General features: G+C 49.9%; 1 protein-coding gene across 1 annotated transcript in view; it reads left to right on the top strand.

The window, feature by feature from the left end:
* LOC123766487 (uncharacterized) overlaps positions 1-22,402 on the top strand; it is a 131,478-nt gene that overhangs the window by 47,498 nt on the left and 61,578 nt on the right. The window contains exons 3-5 of the mRNA XM_069311920.1: positions 19,929-20,232; positions 20,330-21,094; positions 22,235-22,402. The exon at positions 22,235-22,402 is cut by the window's right edge and continues 104 nt beyond it. Of these exons, the coding sequence (XP_069168021.1) occupies positions 19,929-20,232; positions 20,330-21,094; positions 22,235-22,402 (1,237 nt within the window). The remainder of the gene's footprint in view (positions 1-19,928; positions 20,233-20,329; positions 21,095-22,234) is intronic.

The raw sequence follows: 22,402 nt of genomic DNA, 5'->3' as shown, positions 1-22,402 counted from the left end.
TCGCCGTATTATAGAATGGATATAAATTCACTTGAACGTGTCCAACGTAGGATGACTAAGTTAATTCCCCAAATTAGAAATCTTTCATATGAAGAAAGATTAACAAAGCTTAAGTTGCATTCACTGGAAAGGCAAAGAGTTAGGGGTGACATGATAGAGGTTTACAAATGGGTGAATGGACATAACAAAGGGGATATTAATAGGGTATTAAAAGTATCAACACAAGACAGAACACGAAACAATGGGTATAAATTGGATAAGTTTAGAGTTAGGAAAGACTTGGGTAAATACTGGTTCAGTAACAGGGTTGTTGATTTGTGGAACCAATTGCCCTGTAACATTGTGGAGGTGGGGTCCCTCGATTGTTTCAAGCATGGGTTGGACATGTATATGAGTGGGATTGGGTGGTTATAAATAGGAGCTGCCTCGTATGGGCCAACAGGCCTTCTGCAGTTGCCTTTGTTCTTATGTTCTTATGTAACACATTAAGGAATCAACGCAGGAAAATAATGTTTTAGATTTAGTGTTAACTAACTCTATGTATATGAGTGGGATTGGGTGGTTATAAATAGGAGCTGCATCGTTTGGGTCAATACTAACAATATAATTGGGTTACACTAACAGTAGAAGTCTAAGAAATAAAATTAACGAATTAAATGCTCTTGTCTGCACAGAAAAAATAGATATTATTGCACTTACCGAAACGTGGATGAATGTAGAAAATAGAGAACTATTAGCTGAATATCAAATATATGGATTTAAACTATTTCACACAGATAGATATATTAGACGAGGAGGTGGAGTAGCCATATATGTTAGGGACAATTTGAAATGTAGTCTCAAAGAGGGAATCAAAACAGAGCCACACACAGAAACTATTTGGATTGAATTAAACGAAAAAGCTAATAATATTATAATAGGAGTAATATATAGGCCACCAAATTTAGACAGAATGGAAGCAAAGCATCTATGGGATGAAATATCTAGAGCATCTAGATCTAACAGTATTTATGTCATGGGTGACTTTAATTTTAGCGGAATAAACTGGTTGAACAAAACAGGGAATAGTGAAGCAGAAGATTTTCTAGAATTAATTGACGATTGCTTTCTTACGCAACACATTAAGGAACCAACACGGGAAAATAATATTTTAGATTTAGTGTTAACTAACAGGGAAACGCAAATTAATGACATCGAAATAGGGAGTGAGCTAGGGAGCAGTGATCACAAAGAAATCAGATTTAGCATAGAATGGAATAGACCAGTAGGAGAAAATTCTGTTAAAGTGCCAGATTTTCGTAAAGCTGATTTTAATAGCCTAAGAAATTTTTTGGGTCAAATTGATTGGAAAGTCTTGGGTATGGGGTGTGGGCCGGTCTTGGAGCGAGACATGAACCCAGCCATAGGTGACTTAAATGGGGATTTCGATGTGGATTCAATATATAACTTATTTAAGAATATTCTAAACAAAGCACAGGAACGTAGTATACCATACAAATTGAATAGATCGAATACTAATGACCCAAAGTGGATAACAAAGAATTTGAAGAACCTTATAGGTAAAAAGAGAGCTTGGTACAAAAGGATTAAAAATGGGGAGGTCACTTTAGAACAGGAATTCGTACAACTGGTTAGAAATGTTAAAAAAGAGATAAGGAAAGCAAAAAGAAACTATGAAGTTCGCATAGCAGGGCAAGCAAAGACAAATCCTAAAGGGTTTTTTCAGTTATATCGTACTAAGACTAGGGAAAGGATAGGTCCATTAAAAACTGAGACAGGTCAAATAACAGATAGTGATGAAGAGATGAGTAGTATTTTTAATAAATATTTTGTATCTGTATTTACTAAAGAGGAACTTAACAATATGCCTTCAGCCGAACAAGTCTATGTGGGTGGGGACGAGGACAGGTTGACGAGTTTAACAGTTACCAGGGAGGATGTTCTTAAACAAATAGTAAAACTCAAACCAAACAAATCCCCAGGGCCGGATGAAGTGTTTGCCAGGGTGCTTAAAGAATGCAAAGAGGAGCTTTGTGACCCACTGTCAACCATATTTAATAAATCAATAGAGTCAGGCAGAGTGCCAGAGTTTTGGAAAGTTGCTAATGTGATACCAGTTTTTAAGAAAGGAGATAGATCACTTGCGTCTAACTATCGACCAATTAGCCTAACGTCTATTGTGGGAAAGTTACTCGAATCTATAATAGCAAATAAAATTCGTCTTCATCTTGAAAAACATAATTTAATAATTGAGTCGCAACATGGTTTTATAAATGGCCGTTCATGTTTAACAAATTTGTTATCTTTTTATTCTAGCATTGTTGAGGCAGTTGATAGTGGTAAGGATTGCGATGTTGTATACCTTGACTTTAGCAAAGCTTTTGATACAGTGCCACATGAAAGACTGATTAAAAAGATAGAGTCTCATGGTATTGGGGGTGCTATATTAAGCTGGATTAGGGCATGGCTATACCAAAGGAAACAGAGAGTTAGTATAAATGGAATCAAGTCAGAGTGGGAAAATGTTGTAAGTGGAGTGCCTCAAGGCTCTGTCCTGGGACCTCTGTTGTTTATAATATATATAAATGATTTAGATTCAGGTTTGAGTAGCAACATTTGCAAATTTGCCGATGATACGAAAATCGGTAGGGAAATTAATTCGGAGGAGGACTCACTATCACTTCAAGTTGATCTAGATAGGGTTTTGAAATGGTCAAAGGATTGGCAGATGCAGTTTAATGCTGATAAATGTAAAGTTCTGAGGTTAGGTAATGATGATAGAGTTACAAGATACGAGCTAGATGGTGTTGTGATTGCGAAGTCGGATTGCGAAAGGGATCTGGGAGTTATGATTAGTAAGAATTTAAAACAAAAAGATCAATGCATAAATGTTCGTAATAAGGCAAATCGGACACTTGGATTTATTAATCGCAGCGTTAGTAACAAGACACCTGGTGTGGTTCTCAAGCTATATCTTGCTCTAGTTAGGCCCCATTTAGATTATGCAGTTCAGTTTTGGTCGCCATATTATAGAATGGATATAAATTCACTTGAACGTGTCCAGCGTAGGATGACTAAGTTAATTCCCCAAATTAGAAATCTTTCATATGAAGAAAGATTAACAAAGCTTAAGTTGCATTCACTGGAAAGGCGAAGAGTTAGGGGTGACATGATAGAGGTTTACAAGTGGATGAATGGACATAACCGGGGGGATATTAATAGGGTATTAAAAGTATCAACACAGGACAGAACACGAAACAATGGGTATAAATTGGATAAGTTTAGATTTAGGAAAGACTTGGGTAAATACTGGTTCAGTAACAGGGTTGTTGATTTGTGGAACCAATTGCCGCGTAACATTGTGGAGGTGGGGTCCCTCGATTGTTTCAAGCACGGGTTGGACAAGTATATGAGTGGGATTGGGTGGTTATAGAATAGGAGCTGCCTCGTATGGGCCAATAGGCCTTCTGCAGTTACCTTTGTTCTTATGTTCTTATGTTCAATAGGCCTTCTGCAGTTACCTATGTTCTTATGCTCTTAACAGGGAAACTCATATTAAGGACATCGAAATAGGGAGTGAGCTAGGGAACAGTGATCATAAAGAAATCAGATTTAGCATTGAATGGAATGGATCTGTAGGAGAAAATTCTGTTAAAGTGCCTGATTTTCGAAAAGCTGATTTCAATAGCCTAAGAATTTTTTTGGGTCAAATAGATTGGAAAGTCTTGGTTATGGGGTGTGGGCCGGTCTTGGAGCTAGACGTGAACCCAGCGAAAGGTGACGTAAATGGGGTTTTCGATGTGGATTCAAAATATAACCTATTTAAAAATATTCTAAGCAAAGCCCAGGAATGTAATATACCATATGAATTGAATAGATCAAATACTAATGATCCAAAGTGGATAACACAGGAGCTGAAGAACCTTATAGGTAAAAAAAGAAACGTGGTACAAAAGGATTATGAATGGGGAAGTCAGTTTAGAACAGGAATTCGTACAACTGGTTAGAAATACTAAAAAAGAGATAAGGAAATAAAAAAGAAACTATGAAGTTCGCATAGCAGAGCAAACAAAGACAAATCCTAAAGGGTTTTTCCAGTTATACCGGACAAAGATTAGGGAGAGGATAGGTCCATTAAAATCTGAGATAGGTCAAATAACAGATAATGATGAAGAGATGAGTAGTATTTTTAATAAATATTTTATATCTGTATTTACTAAAGAGGAACTTAACAATATGCCTTCAGGTGAACAAGTCTATGTGGGTGGGGACGAGGACAGGTTGACTAGTTTAGCAGTTACTAGGGAGGATGTAATTAAACAAATAGTTAAACTCAAACCAAACAGATCCACAGGGCCGGATGAAGTGTTTGCCAGGGTGCTTAAAGAATGCAAAGAGGAGCTTTCCGAGCCACTGTCTACCATGTTTAATAAATCAATAGAGTTAGGCAGAGTGCCAGAGTTATGGAAAGTTGCTAATGTGATCAGTCAGTCAGGTGCAGTCACAGTGAGAGGTTGTGTTAGCTGGAGCTCCGATTGTAGTAACATTATTATTGCAATAATGGAAGGATTAGTGAAGGATTTGATGAGTCTGGTTGGAGCTCTGAGAGCAGAGATGGATTCCCTGCGGGAGGAGATACGACGGCTGAGACTTCGGGAGGAAATGAAGGAGGAGATCAGTGTTGACGGGACCTCGTCGTGGAGAGTCGTTAAGGACAGGGGTCTTAAGAAGACCTTGACAAGGCCGCCTACAGACGCCCTAAGGACAGCAAATTCATTTGCCGTGTTGGAGGACGTGTGCTGTGGTGAGCCTGCAGTTCACTTGGAACGGAAATCAGTGAGGAGCGGCGGAGCACAGGCCCCTCCGGCTGCTCAGAAAGTTAAGGAGGTACCGAAGCGAATTTTAGTTGTGGGAGATTCCCAGGTGAGGTATTTAGACAGAACGTTTTGTGCCAGAGATAGGGAGAACAGATTAAGGGTTTGCTATCCGGGAGCTGGAATTGGTGATATTGTTGGAAACATGAATGATATTATGACGGGAAATGGGAACAAACCCATTATTTGTATTAGTGCAGGGGGTAATGATGTTGGACGAGTTAGGAGTGAGGCACTAATACAGAGATTCAAGACAGCCATTGAATTAGTTAGGAGCAAGGGAAGAATCCCAATCATATGTGGCATTCTTCCAAGAAAGGGAGTGGGTAATGAATGGATGTCGAGGGCACTTGGTGTCAATTGCCAGCTGGAAAGATATTGCAAATCAAATGCAATATCTTTCATAGACAACTGGGAACACTTCTATGGAAGAAATGAAATGTATGCTCGTGATGGGGTGCATCTATCGAGGGCTGGGGTTGTTGCTGTTACGAACTCGTTCGAACCAGTGGTTAGAGGTGTTTGTTTGGGTTTAAACTGTTAGTAGATAGTGGTATGGGAATTGATTTGGAGGAAGGAGGTAATGAAAGTATGTGTTCGTGGGAGAAAAGAATTGGCAAAATGATCAGGGAAAGAAAAGGGCCTCAAAATAACAATAAAACTTAGGGTATATTACACTAACAGTAGAAGTCTAAGAAATAAAATTAACGAATTAAATGTTCTTGTCTGCACAGAAAAAAATAGATATTATTGCACTTACCGAAACGTGGATGAATGTAGAAAATAGAGAACTATTAGCTGAATATCAAATAAATGGATTTAAACTATTTCACACAGATAGATATATTAGACGAGGAGGGGGAGTAGCCATATATGTTAGGGACAATTTGAAATGTAGTCTCAAAGAGGGAATCAAAACCGAGCCACACACAGAAACTATTTGGATAGAATTAAACGAAAAAGCAAATAATATTATAATAGGAGTTATATATAGGCCACCAAATTTAGACAGAATGGAAGCAAAGCATCTATGGGATGAAATATCTAGAGCATCTAGATCTAACAGTATTTATGTCATGGGTGACTTTAACTTTAGTGGAATAAACTGGTTGAACAAAACAGGGAATAGTGAAGCAGAAGGTTTTCTAGAATTAATTGACGATTGCTTTCTTAAGCAACACATTAAGGAACCAACACGGGAAAATAATATTTTAGATTTAGTGTTAACTAACAGGGAAACACAAATTAATGGCATCGAAATAGGGAGTGAGCTAGGGAACAGTGACCACAAAGAAATCAGATTTAGCATAGAATGGAATAGACCTGTAGGAGAAAATTCCGTTAAAGTGCCAGATTTTCGAAAAGCTGATTTTAATAGCTTAAGAAATTTTTAGGGTCAAATAGATTGGAAAGTCTTGGGTATGGGGTGGGGGCCGGCCTTGGAGCGAGACATGAACCCAGCGACAGGTGACGTAAAAGGGGATTTCGATGTGAATTTAATATATAACTTATTTAAGAATATTCTAAACAAAGCACAGGAACGTGGTATACCATACAAATTGAATAGATCGAATACTAATGACCCAAAGTGGATAACAAATAATTTAAAGAACATTATAGGTAAAAAGAGAGCTTGGTACAAAAGGATTCACAGTCTCCGTGGTGTAGTGGTAAGACGCTTGCCTGGCGTTCCGCGAGCGCTATGTCATGGGTTCGTATCCTGGCCGGGGAGGATTTACTGGGCGCAATTCCATAACTGTAGCCTCTGTTTAACGCATCAGTAAAATGTGTACTTGGATGAAAAAACGATTCTTCGCGGCAGGGGATCGTATTCCAGGGACCTGCCCGAAACGCAACGCGTACTAGTGGCTGTACAAGAATGTAACAACTCTTGTATATATCTCAAAAAAAAAAAAATATCTCAAAAAAAGATTAAGAATGGAGAAGTCAGTTTAGAACAGGAATCCATACAACTGGCTAGATATGTTAAAAAAGAGATTAGGAAAGGAAAAAGAAACTATGAAGTTCGCATAGCAGAGCAAGCAAAGTCAAATCCTAAAGTTTTTTTTTCAGTTATATCGAACTAAGACTGTCTAAAACCATGTCCTGCCCCGTCTGGACTACAGTAACTATGTCCTGCCCCGCCTGGACTACAGTAACCATGTCCACCCCCGCCTGGACTACAGTAACTATGTCCACCCCCGCCTGGACTACAGTAACCATGTCCACCCCCGCCTGGACTACAGTAACTATGTCCACCCCCGCCTGGACTACAGTAACCATGTCCACCCCCGCCTGGACTACAGTAACCATGTCCACCCCCGCCTGGACTACAGTAACCATGTCCACCCCCGCCTGGACTACAGTAACCATGTCCACCTCCGCCTGTACTACAGTAACCATGTCCACCCCCGCCTGGACTACAGTAACCATGTCCACCCCCGCCTGGACTACAGTAACCATGTCCACCCCCGCCTGGACTACAGTAACTATGTCCACCCCCGCCTGGACTACAGTAACTATGTCCACCCCCGCCTGGGCTACAGTAACCATGTCCACCCCCGCCTGGACTACAGTAACCATGTCCACCCCTTCCTGGATTACAGTAACTATGTCCTGCCCCGCCTGGACTACAGTAACCATGTCCACCCCCGCCTGGACTACAGTAACCATGTCCACCCCCGCCTGGACTACAGTAACCATGTCCACCCCCGCCTGGACTACAGTAACCATGTCCACCCCCGCCTGGACTACAGTAACCATGTCCTGCCCCGCCTGGACTACAGTAACTATGTCCACCCCCGCCTGGACTACAGTAACCATGTCCACCCCCGCCTGGACTACAGTAACCATGTCCTGCCCCGCCTGGACTACAGTAACCATGTCCACCCCCGCCTGTACTACAGTAACCATGTCCGGCCCCGCCTGGACTACAGTAACCATGTCCACCCCCCGCCTGGACTACAGTAACCATGTCCTGCCCCGCCTGGACTACAGTAACCATGTCCTGCCCCGCCTGGACTACAGTAACCATGTCCACCCCCGCCTGGACTACAGTAACCATGTCCACCCCCGCCTGGACTACAGTAACCATGTCCTGCCCCGCCTGGACTACAGTAACCATGTCCACCCCCGCCTGGACTACAGTAACCATGTCCTGCCCCGCCTGGACTACAGTAACTATGTCCACCCCCGCCTGGACTACAGTAACCATGTCCACCCCCGCCTGGACTACAGTAACCATGTCCTGCCCCGCCTGGACTACAGTAACCATGTCCACCCCCGCCTGGACTACAGTAACTATGTCCAACCCCGCCTGTACTACAGTAACCATGTCCTGCCCCGCCTGGACTACAGTAACCATGTCCTGCCCCGCCTGGACTACAGTAACCATGTCCACCCCCGCCTGGACTACAGTAACCATGTCCACCCCCGCCTGGACTACAGTAACCATGTCCATCCCCGCCTGGACTACAGTAACCATGTCCTGCCCTGCCTGGACTACAGTAACCATGTCCACCCCCGCCTGGACTACAGTAACCATGTCAATCCCCGCCTGGACTACAGTAACCATGTCAACCCCCGCCTGGACTACAGTAACCATGTCCTGCCCCGCCTGGACTACAGTAACCATGTCCTGCCCCGCCTGGACTACAGTAACCATGTCCACCCCCGCCTGGACTACAGTAACCATGTCCTGCCCCGCCTGGACTACAGTAACCATGTCCACCCCCGCCTGGACTACAGTAACCATGTCCACCCCCGCCTGGACTACAGCAACCATGTCCACCCCCGCCTGGACTACAGTAACCATGTCCACCCCTGCCTGGACTACAGTAACCATGTCCTGCCCCGCCTGGACTACAGTAACCATGTCCTGGCCCGCCTGGACTAGAGTAACCATGTCCACCCCCGCCTGGACTACAGTAACCATGTCCACCCCCGCCTGGACTAGAGTAACCATGTCCACCCCCGCCTGGACTACAGTAACCATGTCCACCCCCGCCTGGACTACAGTAACCATGTCCACCCCCGCCTGGACTACAGTAACCATGTCCACCCCCGCCTGGACTACAGTAACTATGTCCTGCCCCGCCTGGACTACAGTAACCATGTCCACCCCCGCCTGGACTACAGTAACCATGTCCACCCCCGCCTGGACTACAGTAACCATGTCCATCCCCGCCTGGACTACAGTAACCATGTCCTGCCCTGCCTGGACTACAGTACCCATGTCCACCCCCGCCTGGACTACAGTAACCATGTCCACCCCCGCCTGGACTACAGTAACCATGTCAACCCCCGCCTGGACTACAGTAACCATGTCCTGCCCCGCCTGGACTACAGTAACCATGTCCTGCCCCGCCTGGACTACAGTAACCATGTCCACCCCCGCCTGGACTACAGTAACCATGTCCTGCCCCGCCTGGACTACAGTAACCATGTCCACCCCCGCCTGGACTACAGTAACCATGTCCACCCCCGCCTGGACTACAGCAACCATGTCCACCCCCGCCTGGACTACAGTAACCATGACCACCCCCGCCTGGACTACAGTAACCATGTCCTGCCCCGCCTGGACAAGAGTAACCATGTCCACCCCCCCTTGGACTACAGTAACCATGTCCACCCCCGCCTGGACTACAGTAACCATGTCCACCCCCGCCTGGACTACAGTAACCATGTCCATCCCCGCCTGGACTACAGTAACCATGTCCACTTCCGCCTGGACTACAGTAACCATGTCCACCCCCGCCTGGACTACAGTAACTATGTCCTGCCCCGCCTGGACTACAGTAACCATGTCCACCCCCGCCTGGACTACAGTAACCATGTCCACCCCCGCCTGGACTACAGTAACCATGTCCATCCCCGCCTGGACTACAGTAACCATGTCCTGCACTGCCTGGACTACAGTACCCATGTCCACCCCCGCCTGGTCTACAGTAACCATGTCCACCCCCGCCTGGACTACAGTAACCATGTCAACCCCCGCCTGGACTACAGTAACCATGTCCTGCCCCGCCTGGACTACAGTAACCATGTCCTGCCCCGCCTGGACTACAGTAACCATGTCCACCCCCGCCTGGACTACAGTAACCATGTCCTGCCCCGCCTGGACTACAGTAACCATGTCCACCCCCGCCTGGACTACAGTAACCATGTCCACCCCCGCCTGGACTACAGCAACCATGTCCACCCTCGCCTGGACTACAGTAACCATGTCCACCCCCGCCTGGACTACAGTAACCATGTCCTGCCCCGCCTGGACTACAGTAACCATGTCCTGCCCCGCCTGGACTAGAGTAACCATGTCCACCCCCGTTTGGACTACAGTAACCATGTCCACCCCCGCCTGGACTACAGTAACCATGTCCACCCCCGCCTGGACTACAGTAACCATGTCCTGCCCCGCCTGGACTACAGTAACCATGTCCTGCCCCGCCTGGACTACAGTAACCATGTCCACCCCCGCCTGGACTACAGTAACTATGTCCACCCCCGCCTGGACTACAGTAACCATGTCCACCCCCGCCTGTACTACAGTAACCATGTCCGGCCCCGCCTGGACTACAGTAACCATGTCCACCCCCCGCCTGGACTACAGTAACCATGTCCTGCCCCGCCTGGACTACAGTAACCATGTCCTGCCCCGCCTGGACTACAGTAACCATGTCCACCCCCGCCTGGACTACAGTAACCATGTCCACCCCCGCCTGGACTACAGTAACCATGTCCTGCCCCGCCTGGACTACAGTAACCATGTCCACCCCCGCCTGGACTACAGTAACCATGTCCTGCCCCGCCTGGACTACAGTAACTATGTCCACCCCCGCCTGGACTACAGTAACCATGTCCACCCCCGCCTGGACTACAGTAACCATGTCCTGCCCCGCCTGGACTACAGTAACCATGTCCACCCCCGCCTGGACTACAGTAACTATGTCCAACCCCGCCTGTACTACAGTAACCATGTCCACCCCCGCCTGGACTACAGTAACCATGTCCTGCCCCGCCTGGACTACAGTAACCATGTCCACCCCCGCCTGGACTACAGTAACCATGTCCATCCCCGCCTGGACTTCAGTAACCATGTCCTGCCCCGCTTGGACTACAGTACCATGTCCACCCCCGCCTGGACTACAGTAACCATGTCCACCCCCGCCTGGACTACAGTAACCATGTCCACCCCCGCCTGGACTACAGTAACCATGTCCACCCCCGCCTGGACTACAGTAACCATGTCCACCCCCGCCTGGACTACAGTAACCATGTCCACCCCCGCCTGTACTACAGTAACCATGTCCACCCCCGCCTGTACTACAGTAACCATGTCCACCCCCGCCTGGACTACAGTAACCATGTCCTGCCCCGCCTGGACTACAGTAACCATGTCCTGCCCCGCCTGGACTACAGTAACCATGTCCACCCCCGCCTGGACTACAGTAACCATGTCCACCCCCGCCTGGACTACAGTAACCATGTCCATCCCCGCCTGGACTACAGTAACCATGTCCTGCCCTGCCTGGACTACAGTACCCATGTCCACCCCCGCCTGGACTACAGTAACCATGTCCACCCCCGCCTGGACTACAGTAACCATGTCAACCCCCGCCTGGACTACAGTAACCATGTCCTGCCCCGCCTGGACTACAGTAACCATGTCCTGCCCCGCCTGGACTACAGTAACCATGTCCACCCCCGCCTGGACTACAGTAACCATGTCCTGCCCCGCCTGGACTACAGTAACCATGTCCACCCCCGCCTGGACTACAGTAACCATGTCCACCCCCGCCTGGACTACAGCAACCATGTCCACCCCCGCCTGGACTACAGTAACCATGTCCACCCCTGCCTGGACTACAGTAACCATGTCCTGCCCCGCCTGGACTACAGTAACCATGTCCTGGCCCGCCTGGACTAGAGTAACCATGTCCACCCCCGCCTGGACTACAGTAACCATGTCCACCCCCGCCTGGACTAGAGTAACCATGTCCACCCCCGCCTGGACTACAGTAACCATGTCCACCCCCGCCTGGACTACAGTAACCATGTCCACCCCCGCCTGGACTACAGTAACCATGTCCACCCCCGCCTGGACTACAGTAACTATGTCCTGCCCCGCCTGGACTACAGTAACCATGTCCACCCCCGCCTGGACTACAGTAACCATGTCCACCCCCGCCTGGACTACAGTAACCATGTCCATCCCCGCCTGGACTACAGTAACCATGTCCTGCCCTGCCTGGACTACAGTACCCATGTCCACCCCCGCCTGGACTACAGTAACCATGTCCACCCCCGCCTGGACTACAGTAACCATGTCAACCCCCGCCTGGACTACAGTAACCATGTCCTGCCCCGCCTGGACTACAGTAACCATGTCCTGCCCCGCCTGGACTACAGTAACCATGTCCACCCCCGCCTGGACTACAGTAACCATGTCCTGCCCCGCCTGGACTACAGTAACCATGTCCACCCCCGCCTGGACTACAGTAACCATGTCCACCCCCGCCTGGACTACAGCAACCATGTCCACCCCCGCCTGGACTACAGTAACCATGACCACCCCCGCCTGGACTACAGTAACCATGTCCTGCCCCGCCTGGACAAGAGTAACCATGTCCACCCCCCCCTTGGACTACAGTAACCATGTCCACCCCCGCCTGGACTAGAGTAACCATGTCCACCCCCGCCTGGACTACAGTAACCATGTCCATCCCCGCCTGGACTACAGTAACCATGTCCACCCCCGCCTGGACTACAGTAACCATGTCCACCCCCGCCTGGACTACAGTAACTATGTCCTGCCCCGCCTGGACTACAGTAACCATGTCCACCCCCGCCTGGACTACAGTAACCATGTCCACCCCCGCCTGGACTACAGTAACCATGTCCATCCCCGCCTGGACTACAGTAACCATGTCCTGCCCTGCCTGGACTACAGTACCCATGTCCACCCCCGCCTGGACTACAGTAACCATGTCCACCCCCGCCTGGACTACAGTAACCATGTCAACCCCCGCCTGGACTACAGTAACCATGTCCTGCCCCGCCTGGACTACAGTAACCATGTCCTGCCCCGCCTGGACTACAGTAACCATGTCCACCCCCGCCTGGACTACAGTAACCATGTCCTGCCCCGCCTGGACTACAGTAACCATGTCCACCCCCGCCTGGACTACAGTAACCATGTCCACCCCCGCCTGGACTACAGCAACCATGTCCACCCCCGCCTGGACTACAGTAACCATGTCCACCCCCGCCTGGACTACAGTAACCATGTCCTGCCCCGCCTGGACTACAGTAACCATGTCCTGCCCCGCCTGGACTAGAGTAACCATGTCCACCCCCGCCTGGACTACAGTAACCATGTCCACCCCCGCCTGGACTACAGTAACCATGTCCACCCCCGCCTGGACTACAGTACCATATCCACCCCCGCCTGGACTACAGTAACCATATCCACCCCCGCCTGGACTACAGTAACCATATCCACCCCCGCCTGGACTACAGTAACCATGTCCACCCCAGCCTGGACTACAGTAACCATGTCCACCCCAGCCTGGACTACAGTACCATATCCACCCCCGCCTGGACTACTGAACGCCAGGTAGCCTGGTGAAGCGAGTCTACCAGGTGAGAGTTATTCTGCACACCTCACCACAGATTACAAGGTCAGGGAAGGCAGTTTATTAACTTGACGTCAGTGAGTGACTTAAAACAATACAAGCAGAGGATGAGCGTTTGATAGAAGTTAGACGGAATGAGATGTTGACATTTTTTGTCATGACGTGATGCAGGCGGAGGTCGTAACGTGTGTCACAGTCTTCAGGAATGGACTTACGTCGCTGATCTGAAAGAAGGAAGAATATAGTTCCCGGATTTGTGATTAAGTGGAGGCTACTTGTTATCACGTGTGAGGGAGCTGTTAGCGACGTCGTGAAGCCCTCTCGACCACCCTCTTGAACCTGAAGCCGAGAGGGTGGTCGTGCCTGTGTGGAATCTAATGTGATATTCCTTTGTGTGGAGGGAAGTAAGCAGGTGTTTCTGTGTGAAGCCTGCCAGGCCACTTTGTGTGCTCAAGTCAGGACTGAAAGAAGATTTGAGAGGCAGTCCTAAAGGATTTTTGTTGGACAACAAAATTTGAGGGCGCCTGACAGCTGAGTGGACAGCGCTTGGGAATTCGTAGTCCTGAGGTTACGGGTTCGATCCCAGGTGGAGGCGGAGACAAATGGCCAAAATGTTTCTTTCACCCTGATGCCTCTGTTATCTAGCAGTAAACAGGTACCTGGGAGTTAGAGAGCTGCTTCCTGGGGTGTGTGTAACAAAAAGGAGGCCTGGTAGAGGACCGGGCCGCGGGGATGCTAAGCCCCGAAATCATCTCAAGATAACGAAGACTGATGCTATGTTGGAGCGTCAGAGGGCAGGTGTCGTCATGTCCTAGAATTCTGCAGTAAGCTCATTTAATTGATTGATAGAATGTTTACCAGTGTTTGATGGTGTGTTCAGCGATCGTAAAGAGTGTATATAAATATAGAGTAGATATTTTATTAAGATAGTGCACAGATATAAGGAGTTAGAGGTAAGTTAACATGCTGGAGGCGAGAGCAGCACATACTGTCTGGGATTAGTGGGCCACTGATGGGGCGTTGTCTCAGGGCGTGCCTAGGAGGTTGATTTCAGCGTGGACTCACCCGGAAATGGGGGAGGACCCATCTCAGTGAGACCGGCGCGGAGTGTGATGTCCGATAGCAATATTAATGGAAATATATATTTCATTATTTCTGCGTTATTAGGAAGACATGTTATTATAGATTGATAGTGGATTTACAGGTTTGTATGGGAGAAGATAGTGAAGGAAGTTCACTAACTTCTTCTGAAGCATCTGAAGAAGATAATAAGGTGAAATCCGAGTGTAGAGTAAAGTGCAAGTGTGGAGCAGAACTTCAAGTTGAGGAGCAGATCTCCATTTGTATAGTGCAAAATGTGATGCTCCGCCTGGACTACAGTAGCCATGTGATGCTCCGCCTCGATTACAGTAGCCATGTGATGCTCCGCCTGGACTACAGTAGCCATGTGATGCTCCGCCTGGACTACAGTAGCCATGTGATGCTCCGCCTGGACTACAGTAGCCATGTGATGCTCCGCCTAGATTACAGTAGCCATGTGATGCTCCGTCTGGACTACAGTAGCCATGTGATGCTCCACCTGGACTACAGTAGCCATGTGATGCTCCGACTGGACTACAGTAGCCATGTGATGCCCCGCCTGGACTACAGTAGCCATGTGATGCCCCGCCTGGACTACAGTAGCCATGTGATGCTCCGCCTGGACTACAGTAGCCATGTGATGCTCCGCCTGGACTACAGTAGCCATGTGATGCTCCGCCTGGACTACAGTAGCCATGTGATGCTCCGCCTGGACAACAGTAGCCATGTGATGCTCCGCCTGGACTACAGTAGCCATGTGATGCTCCGCCTAGATTACAGTAGCCATGTGATGCTCCGCCTGGACTACAGTAGCCATGTGATGCTCCGCCTGGACTACAGTAGCCATGTGATGCTCCGCCTGGACTACAGTAGCCACGTGATGCTCCGCCTGGACTACAGTAGCCATGTGATGCTCCGCCTGGACTACAGTAGCCATGTGATGCCCCGCCTGGACAACAGTAGCCATGTGATGCTCCGCCTGGACTACAATAGCCATGTGATGCTCCGCCTAGATTACAGTAGCCATGTGATGCTCCGCCTGGACTACAGTAGCCATGTGATGCTCCGCCTGGACTACAGTAGCCATGTGATGCCCCGCCTGGACTACGGTAGCCATGTGATGTTCCGCCTGTACTACAGTAGCCATGTGATGCTCCGCCTGGACAACAGTAGCCATGTGATGCTCCGCCTGGACTTCAGTAGCCATGTGATGCTCCGCCTGGACTACAGTAGCCATGTGATGCTCCGCCTGGACTACAGTAGCCATGTGATGCCCCGCCTGGACTACAGTAGCCATGTGATGCTCCACCTGGACTACAGTAGCCATGTGATGCTCCGCCTGGACTACAGTAGCCATGTGATGCTCCGCCTGGACTACAGTAGCCATGTGATGCTCCGCCTAGATTACAGTAGCCATGTGATGCTCCGCCTGGACTACAGTAGCCATGTGATGCTCCGCCTGGACTATAGTAGCCATGTGATGCTCCGCCTGGACTACAGTAGCCATGTGATGCTCCGCCTGGACTACAGTAGCCATGTGATGCTCCACCTGGACTACAGTAGCCATGTGATGCTCCGCCTGGACTACAGTAGCCATGTGATGCCCCGCCTGGACTACAGTAGCCATGTGATGCTCCACCTGGACTACAGTAGCCATGTGATGCTCCACCTGGACTACAGTAGCCATGTGATGCCCCGCCTGGACTACAGTAGCCATGTGATGCCCTGCCTGGACTACAGTAGCCATGTGATGCTCCGCCTGGACTACAGTAGCCATGTGATGCTCCGCCTGGACTACAGTAGCCATGTGATGCTCCACCTGGACTACAGTAGCCATGTGATGCCCCGCCTGGACTACAGTAGCCATGTGATGCTCCACCTGGACTACAGTAGCCATGTGATGCTCCGCCTGGACTACAGTAGCCATGTGATGCTCCGCCTAGATTACAGTAGCCATGTGATGCTTCGCCTGTACTACAGTAGCCATGTGATGCTCCGCCGGGACTATAGTAGCCATGTGATGCTCCGCCTGGACTACAGTAGCCATGTGATGCTCCGCCTAGATTACAGTAGCCATGTGATGCTCCACCTGGACTACAGTAGCCATGTGATGCTCCACCTGGACTACAGTAGCCATGTGATGCTCCACCTGGACTACAGTAGCCATGTGATGCTCCGCCTGGACTACAGTAGCCATGTGATGCTCCGCCTAGATTACAGTAGCCATGTGATGCTCCACCTGGACTACAGTAGCCATGTGATGCCCCGCCTGGACTACAGTAGCCATGTGATGCTCCACCTGGACTATAGTAGCCATGTGATGCCCTGCCTGGACTACAGTAGCCATGTGATGCTCCGCCTGGACTACAGTAGCCATGTGATGCTCCGCCTGGACTACAGTAGCCGTGTGAGGCTCCACCTGGACTACAGTAGCCATGTGATGCCCCGCCTGGACTACAGTAGCCATGTGATGCTCCACCTGGACTACAGTAGCCATGTGATGCTCCGCCTGGACTACAGTAGCCATGTGATGCTCCGCCTAGATTACAGTAGCCATGTGATGCTCCGCCTGGACTACAGTAGCCATGTGATGCTCCGCCTGGACTACAGTAGCCATGTGATGCTCCGCCTGGACTACAGTAGCCATGTGATGCTCCGCCTGGACTACAGTAGCCATGTGATGCTCCGCCTAGATTACAGTAGCTATGTGATGCTCCGTCTGGACTACAGTAGCCATGTGATGCTCCACCTGGACTACAGTAGCCATGTGATGCTCCGCCTGGACTACAGTAGCCATGTGATGCCCCGCCTGGACTACAGTAGCCATGTGATGCCCCGCCTGGACTACAGTAGCCATGTGATGCTCCGCCTGGACTACAGTAGCCATGTGATGCTCCGCCTGGACTACAGTAGCCATGTGATGCTCCGCCTGGACTACAGTACCCATGTGATGCTCCGCCTGAACTACAGTAGCCATGTGATGCTCCGCCTGGACTACAGTAGCCATGTGATGCTCCGTCTAGATTACAGTAGCCATGTGATGCTCCGCCTGGACTACAGTAGCCATGTGATGCTCCGCCTGGACTACAGTAGCCTTGTGATGCTCCGCCTGGACTACAGTAGCCATGTGATGCTCCGCCTGGACTACAGTAGTCATGTGATGCTCCGCCTGGACTTCAGTAGCCATGTGATGCCCCGCCTGGACTACAGTAGCCATGTGATGCTCCGCCTGGACTACAGTAGCCATGTGATGCTCCGCCTAGATTACAGTAGCCATGTGATGCTCCGCCTGGACTACAGTAGCCATGTGATGCTCCGCCTGGACTACAGTAGCCATGTGATGCCCCGCCTGGACTACAGTAGCTATGTGATGCCCCGCCTGGACTACAGTAGCCATGTGATGCTCCGCCTGGACTACAGTAGCCATGTGATGCTCCGCCTGGACTACAGTACCCATGTGATGCTCCGCCTGGACTACAGTACCCATGTGATGCTCCGCCTGGACTACAGTAGCCATGTGATGCCCCGCCTGGACTACAGTAGTCATGTGATGCTCCACCTGGACTACAGTAGCCATGTGATGCTCCGCCTGGACTACAGTAGCCATGTGACGCTCCGCCTAGATTACAGTAGCCATGTGATGCTCCGCCTGGACTACAGTAGCCATGTGATGCTCCGCCTGGACTATAGTAGCCATGTGATGCTCCGCCTGGACTACAGTAGCCATGTGATGCTCCGCCTGGACCACAGTAGCCATGTGATGCTCCACCTGGACTACAGTAGCCATGTGATGCTCCGCCTGGACTACAGTAGCCATGTGATGCCCCGCCTGGACTACAGTAGCCATGTGATGCTCCACCTGGACTACAGTAGCCATGTGATGCTCCGCCTGGACTACAGTAGCCATGTGATGCCCCGCCTGGACTACAGTAGCCATGTGATGCCCTGCCTGGACTACAGTAGCCATGTGATGCTCCGCCTGGACTACAGTAGCCATGTGATGCTCCGCCTGGACTACAGTAGCCATGTGATGCTCCACCTGGACTACAGTAGCCATGTGATGCCCCGCCTGGACTACAGTAGCCATGTGATGCTCCACCTGGACTACAGTAGCCATGTGATGCTCCGCCTGGACTACAGTAGCCATGTGATGCTCCGCCTAGATTACAGTAGCCATGTGATGCTCCGCCTGGACTACAGTAGCCATGTGATGCTCCGCCTGGACTACAGTAGCCATGTGATGCCCCGTCTGGACTACAGTAGCCATGTGATGCCCCGCCTGGAATACAGTAGCCATGTGATGCTCCGCCTGGACTACAGTAGCCATGTGATGCCCCGCCTGGACTACAGTAGCCATGTGATGCTCCGCCTGGACTACAGTAGCCATGTGATGCTCCGCCTGGACTACAGTAGCCATGTGATGCTCCGCCTGGACTACAGTAGCCATGTGATGCCCCGCCTGGACTACAGTAGCCATGTGATGCTCCCGCCTGGACTTCAGTAGCCATGTGATGCTCCGCCTGGACTATAGTAGCCATGTGATGCTCCGCTTTGACTGTTGCTGACTTTGACTGTTGCTGACTTTGACTGTTGCTGACTTTGACTGTTGCTGACTTTGACTGTTGCTGACTTTGACTGTTGCTGACTTTGACTGTTGCTGACTTTGACTGTTGCTGACTTTGACTGTTGCTGACTTTGACTGTTGCTGACTTTGACTGTTGCTGACTTTGACTGTTGCTGACTTTGACTGTTGCTGACTTTGACTGTTGCTGACTTTGACTGTTGCTGACTTTGACTGTTGCTGACTTTGACTGTTGCTGACTTTGACTGTTGCTGACTTTGACTGTTGCTGACTTTGACTGTTGCTGACTTTGACTGTTGCTGACTGGTCTGATGCATAAAGTGGCCACTTGGTTGGTGGTTGTTGCTTAAGGTGGTCGTAGACTGGACGAGCTTTTAATGTAACTGTTAACTGGCTGTCAAGGTTATTATTGTCTAGGTTGCTTTATTTCTTTGGCTCGAGTCATGAAGTTTGTCGTTAGGTTGTTGATTAATGGTAATGTGTTTAATTGGTTAATCTCTTTATCTCCTACACCGTTACCCAACCACTTGGGCTGGACGGTAGGGCGACGGTCTTGCTTCATGCAGGTCTGTGTTCAATCTCCGACCATCCAAGTTATTGAGCATCATTACTCTCCCCCCCCATACCTTCCCAAATCCTGACCCCCTCCCAGTGCTACATAGTCGTAATGGCTTGGCGCTTTCCCCTGATAGTTCCCCCTTCCCTTTTATAAACTTTGTTGTTCCTGCGCCGTTATCAGTGACTATTGTCATCCTGCAGGCCCTGATGGCGGGAGTCGAACGTGGTGACGAGGTGCTGGTGTTGGCCGCCCTCGCCCAGGGTGCTGACACCTCCGTCACGGACGGTGACCCTTATGATGAGGATCCATGCTGCATGTTGAGGTTGGCGGCTAAGAGGGGTCACACTCACCTGGTGCCTCACCTGCTGGCGGCGGGACTCCCCGTGGAGGGTTTAGGGGAGTCCTCCTACACACCTTTACACTGGGCGGCTTACAACGGTCATGACCAGATGGTGAGGCAGCTGCTCAGCGCCCAGGCTGACCTGCAGGCCAGGGATGATGATGGTGAGAACCACAACACATGCTGCAGTATGTTGTATTATAATGTTCTAAGCATGTTTGTGTATGTTGTATGTAAGCCTCAACATAACCGGTGTTACAGGTTTGACCGCACTACATGTGGCAGCGCAGAATGGTCATAAGTCGTGTGTGGTGACGCTACTTGGTGCCGGCGCTGACCCTGACTCTCGAAACGACTATGGTTGGTCACCACTGCACTGTGCTGCCAATTGTAACCACACAGGTGTTGTGCAGGTGTTGCTGACAGCTGCCGGGTGTGACCGTCACGCTGTAGACAAGCGCAGGGAGACAGCACTACACAAGGCAGTGACGGGCGGAGGTCTGGAGGCAACACAGTGCTTGGTGGCGGCCGGCCTCGACCTTCACGCCAGGGGAATGGATGGACACACACCTCTGGACGTGGCGAGGCTGGCAGGTCGTGGCCGTGAGGAGTGGTGGCTGAAGAAGCAGCTTCGCCCCCACCCTGCTGCTGGGACACCCACGCTGCCTCGCCCCCACCCTGCTGCTGGGACACCCACGCTGCCTCGCCCCCACCCTGATGCTGGGACACCCACGCTGCCTCGCCCCCACCCTGATGCTGGGACACCCACGCTGCCTCTTCCCCACCCTGATGCTGGGACACCCACGCTGCTTTTAGTGGTAAGTACTCTTGTGGAGGCATCTAGCTTCCGTTGCAAACCGTTAAGAATGTCTAATTCCTCCCATTTCTTCATCCCAGTTGGTTCCCCATTTTCCCCTCTTGTTTGCCTTGCCTCCTCCTCCCCTTCTCACCCATTTGCCTCTCCGGAAGTTGGTGGTCTGGTGGAGGGAGTGACGTGGACATTCCTGCCTGGGACGACCCGTGCAGGTGATGGACTCTGGGAGGGGCCTGACAGCTGAGTGGACAGCGCTTTGGATTCTTAGTCCTGAGGTTACGGGTTCGATCCACGGTGGAAGCGGAAACAAATGAGCAGTTTCTTTCACCCGGATGCTCCTGTTGACCTAACAGTAAATAAGTACCTGGGAGTTACAGCTGCTACGGGCTGCTTCCTGGGGGTGTGTAACAAAAAATGCTAGGCTTGCAATCAAGATAGCCAGAGATCCCTATTATAATGATATTGAAAAGATAAAACTGAGTTCTGTGCTACTTTCAGGGGGAAACTGATGCATGAAATGGCATCAGAGATCAGTCTGCTACCTGGAAGAACTTCACCTGCTTGAACAAGCCCGTGAGCTCATGCCTGTAGAGAGGTTACCTCTCAGAGTGGATGACTCATGCAGAATCATCATCAATGAAATGGCAACGAAAAAGTCTAACATGATAACTCAAGAAAAGAGGCACAATTATCTGGAGAAAGTCTATAAACAAGTCGAAGATTAGTTAGATCAAATCTACACTGATGGGTCATCTACCTCTGACAATGGCAGAGCTGGTGCAGCATACACTTTAAATAGGAATAATGCTTTACAACGCAGAAAAGAAGGAAAAGCCCGTATTGAGAACTTTGCCTCTTCAACACAAGCGGAGCTAACTGCCACTGTTATGGCGTTAAGATTCCTTGAACGAAGCACTAACGGTAGAGTGATCTGCACTGACTCTAAAGCAGTGCTACAGAGTCTTACTTATAAAGTGCCGCTGTTCTTAACTCTGGCGGCCGCTGTTCTTAACTCTGGCGGCCACTGTTCATAACTCTGGCGGCCACTGTTCATAACTCTGGCGGCCACTGTTCATAACTCTGGCTGCCACTCACCTCTGGAGTTGGTATCAAGTGATCCAGCCATGACATGTGTATTACCTCGTAAGGTTTAAACCAATATTTCACACCGGTTCTAATAGCAATGATCAATAATGAAAGTAATCCAATTTTTATTATCTCTGTTAATCAGAATTTTTATGGTTATTATTCTCGTGTAAAAATTAATCATGTTTGTATATGGTAGTTACAACAAAAATATTACTGACTGTTACAGCGAGAGTGTTGGACAGAGTGTGAAGCAGATTATTAAGCATTGCTACGGTGGATCATGGAGGGAGATGCTGGACGTCTTCTGGGCAACATCCCCCAGGTGTTTGACGGCCACCAGCAGGACCACACTGGCAGGACTCCCCTCCACTGGGCGGCGGAGCTCGGCCCGGCCCGGGTGGTGAAGGTCCTCCTGGAGGTGTGCCGGGTGT

Source organism: Procambarus clarkii, chromosome 71 (assembly GCF_040958095.1).
Source record: "Procambarus clarkii isolate CNS0578487 chromosome 71, FALCON_Pclarkii_2.0, whole genome shotgun sequence".
Classification (NCBI taxonomy): domain Eukaryota; kingdom Metazoa; phylum Arthropoda; class Malacostraca; order Decapoda; family Cambaridae; genus Procambarus; species Procambarus clarkii.
The sequence above is the reverse complement of the archived record's forward strand: the minus strand, read 5'-3'. Positions and strand labels throughout refer to the sequence as shown.